This window comes from Pleurodeles waltl, chromosome 12, assembly GCF_031143425.1.
Source record: "Pleurodeles waltl isolate 20211129_DDA chromosome 12, aPleWal1.hap1.20221129, whole genome shotgun sequence".
Lineage (NCBI taxonomy): Eukaryota > Metazoa > Chordata > Amphibia > Caudata > Salamandridae > Pleurodeles > Pleurodeles waltl.
The window spans coordinates 569,968,927-569,981,552 of NC_090451.1; the positions used below are offsets into that span (position 1 = coordinate 569,968,927).

General features: G+C 44.0%; 1 protein-coding gene across 3 annotated transcripts in view; it reads left to right on the top strand.

Annotated features, from left to right (window-relative positions):
- Positions 1-12,626, top strand: part of RIPOR1 (RHO family interacting cell polarization regulator 1) — a 1,174,702-nt gene that overhangs the window by 1,058,983 nt on the left and 103,093 nt on the right. For all 3 annotated transcript variants that reach the window (XM_069217674.1, XM_069217675.1, XM_069217673.1), the window contains exon 21: positions 4,058-4,148. In XM_069217674.1, coding sequence (XP_069073775.1) covers positions 4,058-4,148 — 91 coding nt within the window. The remainder of the gene's footprint in view (positions 1-4,057; positions 4,149-12,626) is intronic.

Sequence of the window (12,626 nt, forward strand, 5' to 3'; positions counted from 1 at the left end):
AGAACAATAGCAATGCGTATTGCAAGTAATGACATCAATATATATAGTATTATATTATTTATTATTTTTTGTGTTTACAGTGATCTAGGAGGTGCTGATTGAGCTGTATTTTTAATATGTAGATCAAAAAAGACGATGTGAATACAGTAAAGAACAGAAAACATTAATTTTTTTAATATTTACATCGAGAAAGTGCTCACGTAACAATATATCCGCCGTTGCTCCTGGCTCTGTACATGCAAATCAAAGCGTGCACAGATTATTTTGCGGCCCTGGCTTGCATCCTTGCCAAAATGAATCCTTGTAGCCTCGTGCAGGCATGCTTGATGTCGCCAGCTCAGATGCTGCCGCACCAGTCAGTTCTGTATTGTAGCCACCCTTGAAGGATAACAAGCAGGTGGTAGGAACAGAACAGCTTTAAAGGCAGTTTCAACGTTTTCTTTAGTGTGATAACCTCACCTGCAAAGTTGCTAACGTGCACTCTTTTTCCTGCGGACTGAGATGTGAAAGGTAAGAATGCCGTCACTTACAGTGAAGTTAGCCAGTGGCTGATGCACGCTGACCCATTGCCCCACGGTGTATGCTGTTGAGGGCAGAAGAAAAATGTGAATGACCCACTTAAAGGAATGCGAATGAAGCTGAAAGCCCATACATATAATTTATGTAAAATCAAAATGTCTTGGCGAATACCATACCTAAAAAAAAAAAAAAAAAAATGATTTACAGCGACAATGGAATACATTATCTGTAATAGTTATAGTCCTTTATAAAAGAAATGCTTTGCCGTTCAATTAAATGTCAGCAATAGTTAACACTTTGACAGCTACGCAGGATGCATCAGTATTAAAGCAATCCACTGGAAGCTAGTGTGAAATTATAGAAAGAACAAGCTATATCTAAGTTGTCAAGGAAGAGATACAAGCCTAAGAAACAAACGTGCTCTGTTTTAGGAATAGTGAAGGGTATTCTTCTTAGGGTGAAATCCAACTATTTGCCTGCCCAACAACTTCAAATCCCCTGTCTCTGAGGGGTGAACTCATCATGTCCATGCATTATTCTTTCAATGGTCTATATCTAAATGGATAGAAATTGGGGATAGATATCTGACCTTATTTCAGATTTTTTACTATCAGAGGTGAAGCTCGTTGCTAACTAGGATGTACTCTATTTGTGATTGCATTGTATGGTCTTGTGAGAAATAAGAATATTTTGGTCTTGTGAGAAATAAGAATATTTTTGTTCGACCATGTGTCATCACGCTATTTTTTTTGTATCCCCATTGGTTGTAATGTGTGTTTAAGTTATTTTTTACAAAGGCTCCTAGAGTCCCACGAAGTGAGTTAGATCTGTCTATGATTCTGTCCGATCCATATTCAGATCTCCTGTCAATATGATCTCACAGCTAGCAAATTCTGCTAGTTGTGCAAGAAAGCCTATCAATAAAGTATCTTGGTCTTTATTTGAGGCGTAGACTGTTGGGGTGGGTGTGGGGGTCCTCTCCCATCGGCTCCTCATGATTATTTATCTGGCCTCCTTAGCTCTAATTTAATATTTTATATGAAAGTGGGTATCTCTATGAAGATGTTAGCCCTGTTGTGTTTACAGCATGCTGAAGAATATAGTGACATTGTGTAGCATCTACGTCTCGTTCTGTGTTGGTCTTGTTTTGTTAAATATGTTTCTTGAATACAAATTATTGCCGTTTTTTCCCTTATAAGGGATATCCATATTGAAATGTGTTTATTCGGGATATTGAAGCCTTTTACATTAAAAGAGAAAATCAACACTGTTATAATTTTGGGTAGATATGTCTTTCTTGTGTTGGGGACAGATAGCCGTTAACAAGAGTACAAGCACATTCTTTCCAAACAGTTAGAAACCATTGCAACCTACCACCTTGTATTGACGTTGTGTAGCCATACTTTTCTCACTAAATAGCCAATATTTACTGGTATAAGGTAAAAATGAAATCCTAGTCAGCACTGTCAGTGCATATCTGTCAACCTTTACCAACAAGTGTTGTCTTTCTAGGACAGAGTGGGGATGCACAGCAGCATCTCCCCTGTTTCCAGCAAAATGAAGAGTTATACCAAATCCTACTTTGTCCAGGTAGAGACCTTAAAGATGGATGTGGTGATCATCTAAGTACCCCATTCCTTCCCTCGCCACCTTGTTTTATCTTAACTCTTAAGCTCTATTGAGTATAAGCTCTGTATTAGACACATAATGGGTAGCAAATCTGTTGCTCCTGTTAGCCGTACTGGGGTCCTTCATCTAGATGTCCTGAGTCCAAGCCTCATAGTGAAAGGTGCCAAGTACTAATCTCCTCAGTCTGACGGTGTTCGCTCTGGATTCTCCTGCCGTGTCCAGCAGACTGTTTATTCAAGGTGTTCTCCCTACATGAGCAATTTTCCAATTCGTCATACCTGGTCAATGTATTGTCCAAGATGACTAACATTCTCCCCAGTTCAAGTTCCATAGCTTAACTAGCTAAGTCGTGGTTCTCCTTTTTAGTTTCTAGGTCCATCGTGCTCTTTCCCAGTGGCTCTATATGTGTTCTCATGGTTTCAGGTTTGGGGCTTGGGGTCATCTTTCAAAGCTTGTAATTCTTTCTCCAGTTAACTTTTTAGGTCTCTTTAAGTTCTCTTCTCAGCTTGGCCTGACGATCAAGGAGGTTCACTTTCATGAGTGCATTGTGTTCTAGGGTTCTCCATTGGAGGGGCTGGTTCACTGGTGAAATGTGTGCAGATGGTGCCATAAGGAAGCTACGTAACATATTCTGGGCAGTCCACTTTGTCAGCATTCAACCATTTAGTCTCTTTTCTGTGACAGCATGTAGTGTAGATCCTGCTAATTGGTGGCCTCACATAGGGGTGGTGGCTGGGAGAAGGGGTTGGAGGTATAGGCCCCGTATTCCATTTTCCTTCATACTTATTATAATCTTACACAGCACTGACCAGAAAGGAGATGCAGGATAGTTTTTAATACATTTATTGAAAAGACTGCAGTCTATGATAAAATACATGAGCAGCAATGATTAGGATTATGATGAGACAAAATCAGCATTGTGAGAATTATTGATGTGAATATGACCAATCCCAACATTTTGCAATAAACATAAATACACAAATTCCTCCCTAAAGCGTATTGGCTACCCTAAAGAGAGCAAGGCATGACAAACCTAAGCTGCCCACGCTTTGTCCAAGAGTCTCAACCCCCCGTTACCTTAGAACAAGGTCGGCCTCCAGTCTCCAAATCAGGCGTTGTAGAGACACAAAGGCTGAGATCTGCTGCAGTGACATAAAATAAATATATTTCTCCTGAAATGCAAGAACTACAAGCAATGCTAAAATGAATAAAACTGGATAATAAAACAGAGCTTGTTTATCTAGGTAAAAGGGCACAGGCCTGCAGGCAGAAGCTGAGCTAAACTCCTGTACCCAGGCAAACTAAAATGGATCCACGACACTTCACCCAACCCTCAAATTTGTGACAGCCATAGTATCCTGGGGCTGATCATCCCACCCTAGTGAGCAAGAAACCTACCATTCAGGCTGCTGATTATGCCCCAGCAGGCTTGTCAGATCCCCACGGCTGCCATGTTGCATTTTGGACTGTGGTGCATCTTCTGCGAGTAATGAGGGAGCCCGACAACCTTTAGGCCCCCTTCCCTGGGTCTCCAGGCAGACCCTGCCTGGCTGGGGTTATGAACGTGCATCTGCTCATGCAGCCATTGTGACTCCTTTCCACTGCATATTTTTAATCAATGGCTTCACAGTAGGTTACTCTGGTCACTGAGATGGTGGAAGGCGTCATGGGTGACATGCACATGGCCCTGTATCAGATGTTTCTGTGATACCCTAGCCCATTACCTTGAAAACAAAGCAAAGCTCTTGACTTTGAAACCTACCTTGAGAAACATATTCTTGCCTTTAAATTGTCCTGAGACTAGAATAAGGCCATGGCAAAGACAGTGGGTAATGAGATGCACTGGAAAGATATCCACAGTTGTAGGATGTCTCCTTTCTCATGTTCTTTGAAACTGCTTTCCTTACAGGCCAAAGAAAGCATTGAGCAGCTGGTGTATCTATGCCAAACGGACAAGGAGGAGGTGCGATGTGCAGCAAAACACACCCTCATGCTCTTAGGTGAGTACCTATTCCACATCCACTTACCTTTTAACTGTTCTGCATTCCTGCAAAGGGTCCCCCTGTAAAAATGCTGGGGTTCACTGTTAAATGTGACTATGGTTCAATGCATTTCCATTGTTTACAGAAGACATGCTAGACAGTTTTACTCACATAAGAGCCAGACTGTTACTTCTTGCTCGGAGAGCCGCAGGGCAGGCAGGAACTACTTGGCTCCAACAATTGTTGTTGAGGTCTTTTGCCACCGGTGTCCTGGGTTCTATCCTACTATGGCTTTGCAAACTGGGTCAAGTTAACCATTTCCGCATTTGGCCCGCAAGGAGGCAAGGGTGAGTAGTCACTTCGCAGCTAGGTAGCATAGGGGACAAGAGCACAGAGCTCGATAGTCAAACAACAGACACAATAAAGCATTATACAGCCCAGTGCTTATCTTAGTACTTCAGTAACACAACAGCTTGTAAAACTAGGCAAATTATTTCGGTTATGGGTTTGGAGTTATGGTTACAGTTACGTTTCCTAGGTAAGCGTTTACACCATCTATGGTGTCTTCACCCTGTTCTATGAACTTCTCAAGTGTGCATGGAACTTCTGCCCGACCATTAGTGTAGCCGTAGATTAGGCACACGTGAACGTCAGTAGGTCTCTACTCATGCAAAGTATTTTGTAGTGTAGTTCAGCTCTTTACCTGAAATGAGATTGTTTACCTAATAGTCAATGTAGCAGAACATGGTTTTCGTGTCTAGCTCAGTCTTGGGCATGGGAGGCCCTGGTACCTGCTCACGTTGCTGCAGTCATGTGGCTTTGGCTGGCATTTTCCTGCCTAGAACCTTCAGTGGTGGCCTTGCTCATCATGATGGATGGAATGTTTGAATTAATTTCACCACTGGCGATTGCTCGGTCCACATTCCAGTCCAGTGTTTTTCACCCACCTTGCCAATCTAAACAGAGGTCTGGTGTATGCAAATCACTGCTGACCTTGCTCCTCGTGTGAACAATCCCCAAAACTGGGATACGATGGGTGTTTGCTTCAGCCTCTAGGCTGAGAGCAGATGTGTTGCTCGTCTGGCTGTTATGTCTTCCAGGTTGGGATCAGGACTCCACTTCAACGCACTGACAACTCCTCCACTGGATTTGCTCGGTGTTTCGGACAGCAGCACCACCATGTCTGTGGCATTGCAGGGGTGCAAGCCAATATGGGGTTACATTATGGGCTTCATTTCTGTATGTGGTCCACTTTAGAGGACACAGTGGTAAACAGGAAAAAAACACAGGTTAGCTACAGCTTCACTCCCAAGGACAGTCAGTTACCTGGTACTTCTGGGTGTTCCACACTATGGGAACACAGCTGACATTTAGGTGCTAGGTAGTTCTTCAGCTTCTTCAGCATCTGTGTATATGGTAAATTCTCTAAAGTTGTAAAATGTTTTCATTTTGTCATGGGCCCAACCACCCACAACCCCACCCACTCTTATCCCTCAAGAATGAATATATGAAAATGTTATAGTGTCACCATATTCAGTTACATCAACTGCTTTTGCTCTTATTTCATCCATTCTCCCTGTTTGGTAGAGATGAGGCTCTGAAGTTTCACAAGACATAATGATTTGGTTATGCTTTGGTGGTTTGTTTCCTATATATGAAAATGCATGATAAGCCAATTTAAAAAAAATCACAATTCCAAGCTCCGCACCCTGTTTCTATATATTGCAGGACCAGATGGAGCATCAGTGTTTGTAGAATTATTCATCCTAATGGCATTTTGTCTTGACTGCACCCTATAATATAATAATGTAGGTTTTAATGGAAGCATCTTCCTCGTCCTTCCAAGCATCATAGACGTGGATTCAAAGCTCTCTTTAATGCTTTACTGACAAAAAAATCATGAGCTTTTGAGAGCAGCCAGGCCCACTGTCTCCTCCGGAGATCTCAGGATTCAAACTCTATCTAGGTGCCACAAGCAGTAGACCCATATTACATCTGCATGTGTTGTTTAGACTCCAACTACAACTCTGCAGCCTCCGACTCATGCTTTCTAATGCACCCAAATTCAATCAGGGAACAGAAGACCAGGTTATTTTTGGCCAAGGCCCACTGGGACAGGTCAAAGCTTTACCCTTTCTGGTCAGGTAAGTATGCTTACAAGGAATGGTCTCCAAAGAAATTGTAATTGCATTTATATAGCTCTTACTACCCTTGTGAGGTGTTGAAGAGTTGTATGCTGCCTAGCACACTACTCAGAACCTGAGGTTAGTGGTTAATTAGTAGTATTGTTGTATATTGGAGTTAGGCAGGTGCTTTCAAAATAAAACATTCCATACAGTCACTCCAGTTTCTTTATGGTAGGTTAAAATTAATACCAGTTAAGTGGGATCATTAGTAGGGGATATGTTGTTTCAGGCAAGTAGTTGGTTAGATAAATAAGGCATAAGCTCAGTCTACTGCTCACTTTTATCATTTGATAACCTTCTCTCCTTTATTGGGTGACCTTTCTGTGAACAATAATACCTGTCTGCTGCTAATATACAATAGATCAACTCTCTGTTACTGTGTGTTGTCTGCTTGCATGACAATACCAAGAAGCTCATTCTCATCAGAGACAATTGGGATCTGTGAAAAGTCAATACTGCCCCAACAAAGCTGTCACCTTGCTACATCATGAAAGTGGCTTTAAGCCAACAGCACCAAGTTCACTTTTTTCAGGGAGGCAGCAAGAATACAACTATGAGATTGTTCACAAACCAGAGGAAGTATCAGAATCCTGCAGATTATTTTTCACAAGTGCTGCTACATTGTTCTCTTTCAACATCCAGGACAGCCAAAGAATATCTCAATTTTATTATGAAATCCAGAACTCCATCGGCTCTGCATTGGATCAAATCATTGCTGCCCCCAACACTGATTGTGACATGACTATTGTCAAAGAACTCATTGAGACATACTCATGAAGACGACACACCTGGCCTTTAGCTGGTGATACTGAATTCCGAAAGTTAAAAAAACATACAGGATGAGTTAGCTGTCACCCAAGAAGGCATAATACTGAGAGGCTTGAGAATCGTCCTAGCTGAGATCCTATGGCAATAGGTCATCAAATTGGTCCTTGAAGGACATTATGGCGTTGTAGCCACCAAAAGAGTATTGAGAGACAGTGTGTGGTTCCCTTGATGAACGAGTAGACAGGGAATTAAAAGCATGCCACGTCTGTCTGACCTTCCTGCCCATGCCTGAGTGAGAGTCTCCGCTGACTTCTTCGGACCATCAGGAAACAGACAGCATCTCATGGTAATCAGAGATTAATATTCCTGTTTTCCATTGGTGGAAACACAGTCCTCGACAACTCTTGAAAAAGTCTTATAAAGACTTGATGACATCTTTGCAATGGGGGGGTATCCCTGAGAACCTAAAATCTGATAATGGCCCACCTTTCAACAGGAAAGAGTTCAGAGAGTTTCTTGTATGACTCCATGTCAAACACATAAAGAGTACACCCCTCTGTCCCCAAGTATTTATGGGCACCCTCAAGAGGGTAATTCAGTGAGCGTCCATGGAAGGAACTGAACTGATTTGAGCCAAGCTATGTGCCAGGCCCTCAGGTGCGTTTGATCAACTCCTCACTCCACCGCGGGTGAAAGCCAAGGTACCTTGTTGTGTGGGAGAGCCATCAGAACAATAGTTCCTCAATGGACATCTGATCAATCAGTAAATGCTGACAAACTTCTTGACCTCAACCCTTCTCTTTATAGCAAAATGAAAGTGTATGCTGATCAGCAATGAAACGCCCAGAAAACAGTTTTTAACAAAGGAGACTGGATACTGCTAAAGCAGTGACAGAAAAGGAAGATTGATACCCCTTTCGCCACTGACCCTTTAAAGGTGGTGCTGTGCAAGGGGCACATAGTGACAGCACATCGCCCTGGCAAAGTCTGTCTCTCAGGATACACCACACTTCACACACCTACCTCAACACTCACCAGCTCCTGCAACAGTGCTTGAGGCAACCACAACCTCAGGTCTGGCTCTTGAGCCTAAACCTGTACCACCATTACCTGATACGGGTGTACTACAATCACCTCGGATCACATGAGTCAGCAGACTAGTGTGAGCTCCTTGCAGACTAATTGAGAAGATGTGATTTCAAATAATGCCTTCCACCTTTTTAGTTAACAAAGGGGAATATGTAGTATATTGATGTTGTGTACTCTAGGACCCTTGTGGTTCTGGGCTGACTCTGAACAGGAACCATGTGACAAGCGGGGAGGTATCAGGACGTGGTTCTAGGAAATATGACGCAATGATGTGTGTGAGTGGATGTCGGAGAAAAAAGACATGATCAACCGCAGCTCCCATGTGTGGTGTAATCTCTTTGCATGCTCCAGGGCTGGGAAGGACACCATACTGTCATTGGCAGTACTGGTAGGTGTTATGGGGGAGCAAGCTGAAGCAGCATCCTGACAAGGGCCCTGGCACTTGGTCTCTTTATTTTTTTATTTTTACAAATTAAATACTGGGGAATGATATTTGAAAACTTCAAATGGAAGTATTGTTTCTTCCCCAGATCCACAAATAGCATCTGACACAGATGCATTTTACCTACAGCTAGGCAACGCAATATAACCTATTTGTAAAAAAAGACTTTATTTAAAATCATTAAACCGCACTTTTTCTGCACATACCTGCGTCTTGACAGTTATGATTGCAAGAAGCTATGTACTGACGTTTCTGGAGTGTGTTTTTAACTGCCTGCACTGAGAGATGTGTTATTTGTTTAAATTGTATGTTTGGATGGGGTCAAGCTGCTGCTCCTCCATGTATGCAACTGTCTGCTTCTTAATTGCTGCCCTCTCCAACGAATAATACTAAATGCTGATTTCCGCCTTCAGGCTGGAACTTTAGGTGTATTCTGACAAAATAGCATTAGGGATTAAAATACAAACCATAAAACCGCTCTGTGTCCAAAGGCTGTTGGAGTCCATTTTGCTAAGTTGTGACTGCCGATAAGCCATGATGTCTTTCTGGTGGAATAGGAGGGAAAGCGAAGGCTTCCTTCTCCCTCATTCAACACCCTGTTCCACACAAGTCAGACCCAGAAAGAAGTAGGAGCATGCGTAGGACATGTAGAGCATGCTTCCTACTTCCAGCACTGATGGCTGAAAACATCTGCTGATTGCGTACAGTTGGTATGGTACTGCCCACCACCACAAACCCTCACCCAGCTTTGATAAAAAGCTGTAACAAACAGCCTTGCCAAGTCAGGGGTTAGACTAATGCATTTTAGTGCTGGTGTCCCCATCACCATACTAAAATGCAACTGTCACGCATTTATAACCCCTCAATTTTTTTGTGATGTGGCGCAGCTGCAAGAACAATTAAATGCAGCCTGGGTGCACATCATTTAGTTTCCATCCACGGAGTGTTGTAGCTTTGATGAACAATCGGGCAGAACTGGAAACACACTTGTGCAGATGATGTGCATTAAAACTGCAGCAAGTCATAACAGTTGAAATGAGGCTGCACGATTTTATTTACAATAATATATGTTGTGTGGTGTGCAAGAGGATTATTATCCTCAAAGACCACACAAGAACAGTTACTTATATCAGGAAGCAGAATGGAACAAGGCCCCTAAATCTCTCTAAAACATTCAAATTCCTCTTGAAATAGGCCATTGTTCGCAATGTATACATAAGTGACCCAACAACTCCCATGAATCAAGAAAACATGTAATGAATGTGAATTTAACAGCAAGCAGGACCAGCCCTTACTCAGATAGCACTCTCGGCAGATCCGTAATAAGTGTCCTCGCTGCTGATAGTGCAGAAAATTAGGCAATAGAGGGCCCTTTTTTGTGTTCACAGGTCAGTCCCAGCCTGACTGTATCAGACCACTGATTCACACCTTCTCTCTGCCCCACACCACCCGAATTCCTTATAGCTCTCCTGCTTCATGCAGGTGCCAAGTTGTTGGATGGGAGGTGGAGGCTGTATGTGGATGATGAGGTCAATGTGAGAGAGGTGGAAGGAAAAGAAGGAAGAAGGTTGAGGGAGTGTAAACAGGGATGCCTGCATGCATGACCTTGATGCAGTCAGTTTTGGTTCACCCACCCTTCTGAGGGTTCTTGCCCTGGATGTGGGACCAAATCTCCAAAGCTAATTGCTAACCCTGACAGCAAGTGTTTGAAATCTAATAGCATTCATAGTAAGCACCATCATGAAATGATAAAGCTTAACTCTAGCTGCAAGATAAGAATGTTGTAGCTTTGATGAACAATCGGGCAGAACTGGAAACACACTTGTGCAGATGATGTGCATTAAAACTGCAGCAAGTTTTAACAGGTGAAAATGAGGCTGCAAGACTTTATTTACAATAATATATGTTGTGTGGTGTGCAAGGGGATTATTATCCTCAAAGACCACACAAGAACAGTTATTTACATCAGGAAGGGGAATGGAACAAGGCCCCTAAATTCCCCTAAAACATTCAAATATGTCTTTAAATAGACCACACAAGTCACTAGGGTAAGCGTCTTTTATGGGTTAAAAAACTACTATATGCTTTTTTTGCTAGTTCCTCTGATCCAAACGTTGATCAGCATACTATATACATTTGCAGAATTATTCATATGGCTGTTGTTTGAGTCAGACATATCCAGTGTCCAGATCATCCACAAATGTCAACACATACTCCAGTCAAGTTTCCAGTACTTTGCACCTTTTCACCAGGGACAACAGTGCTTCTCCATCAGCTGGTCTCAACTTGACCACGCAATTCCTGAGGTCCTACAGCATGAACTCTGGACATTTCTGTGTTTATCCCACCAGAGAGATGTTTGCCAAAAACAGAAATGTTTCTGTTCTTCTACTAGAAAGCCATTCAGTAATTGTAAGGAAATGGCTCCCTGTTGCAGCCCCCCCCCCCCCACCTCCCCACTTTTTGCCTGATACTGATGCTGACTTGACTGAGAAGTGTGCTGGGACCCTGCACCAGTGTTCTTTCACCTAAAATGTACCATTGTTTCCACAATTGGCACACCCCTGGCACACAGATAAGTCCCTTGTAAAAGGTACCAGTGGTACCAAGGGGCCTGTGACCAGGGAAGGTCCCTAAGGGCTGCAGCATATGTTGTGCCACCCTAAGGGACCCCTCACCTAACACATGCACACTGCCATTGCAGATTGTGTGTGTTGGTGGGGAGAAAAAGGCAAAGTCGACATGGCATCCCCCTCAGAATGCCATGCACACAAAATACTGCCTGTGGCATAGGTAAGTCACCCCTCTAGCAGGCCTTAACAGCCCTAAGGCAGGGTGCACTATACCACAGGTGAGGGCATAGTTGCATGAGCAATATGCCCCTGCAATGTCTAAGTCTATTCTTAGACATTGTAAGTACAGTTGTGGCCATATTAAGAATATGGTCTGGGAGTTTGTCAAAAACAAACTCCACCGCTCCATAATGGCTACACTGAATACCGGGAAGTTTGGTATCAAACTTCTCAGAATAATAAACCCACACTGATGCCAGTGTTGGGGTTATTAAAAAAATGCACACAGAGGGCATCTTAGAGATGCCCCCTGTATTTTACCCAATTGCTCAGTGCAGGACTTACTGGTCTGTGCCAGCCTGCTGCTGAGAGACGAGTTTCTGACCCCATGTGGTGAGGGCCTTTCTGAGAAACAAAGGCTGCTCTGGGTGGAGGTGCTTCACACCTTCCCCCGTAACACCTAGCAGTGAGCCTCAAAGGCTCAGGCTTCGTGTTACAATGCCCCAGAGCACTCCAGCTAGTGGAGATGCCCGCTTCCTGGACACAGCCCCCACTTTTGGCGGCAAGTCCAGGGGACATAATGAGAAAAACAAGGAGGATTCACCCACCAGTCAGGACAGCCCCTAAAGTGTCCTGAGCTGAGGTGACCCCTGCCTTTAGAAATCCTCCATCTTGGTTTTGGAGGATTTCCCCAATAGGGATAGGGATGTGCCCCCCTCCCCTCAGGGAGGAGGCACAAAGAGGGTGTAGCCACCCTCAAGGACAGTAGCCATTGGCTGCTGCCCTCCCAGATCTAAACACCCCCCTAAATTCAGTATTTAGGGACTCCCCAGATCCCAGGAAATCAGATTCCTGCAACCTGAAGACAGAAGAAGAATCCAGAGGCTCCCCCTGCCCGCGACTGCCTGTAACAAGGGACCCGACGCCTGGAACCAACACTGCGCCTGCAGCCCCCAGGACCTGAAGGAGCCGACCTCCAGTGCAAGAGCGACCCCCCAGGCGACCTTCTGCCTAGCCCAGGTGGTGGCTGCCCCAAGGAGCTCCCCCCTGTGCCTGCCTGCATCGTTGAAGTGACCCCTGGGTCTCTCCATTACTTCCTATACAAAACCGGACGCCTGTTTGCACACTACATGCGGCCGCCCCTGTGCTGCTGAAGGTGTACTTTCTGTGCCTTCTTGTGTGTCCCCCCCCCCCCCCCGGTGCCCTACAAACCCCCCTG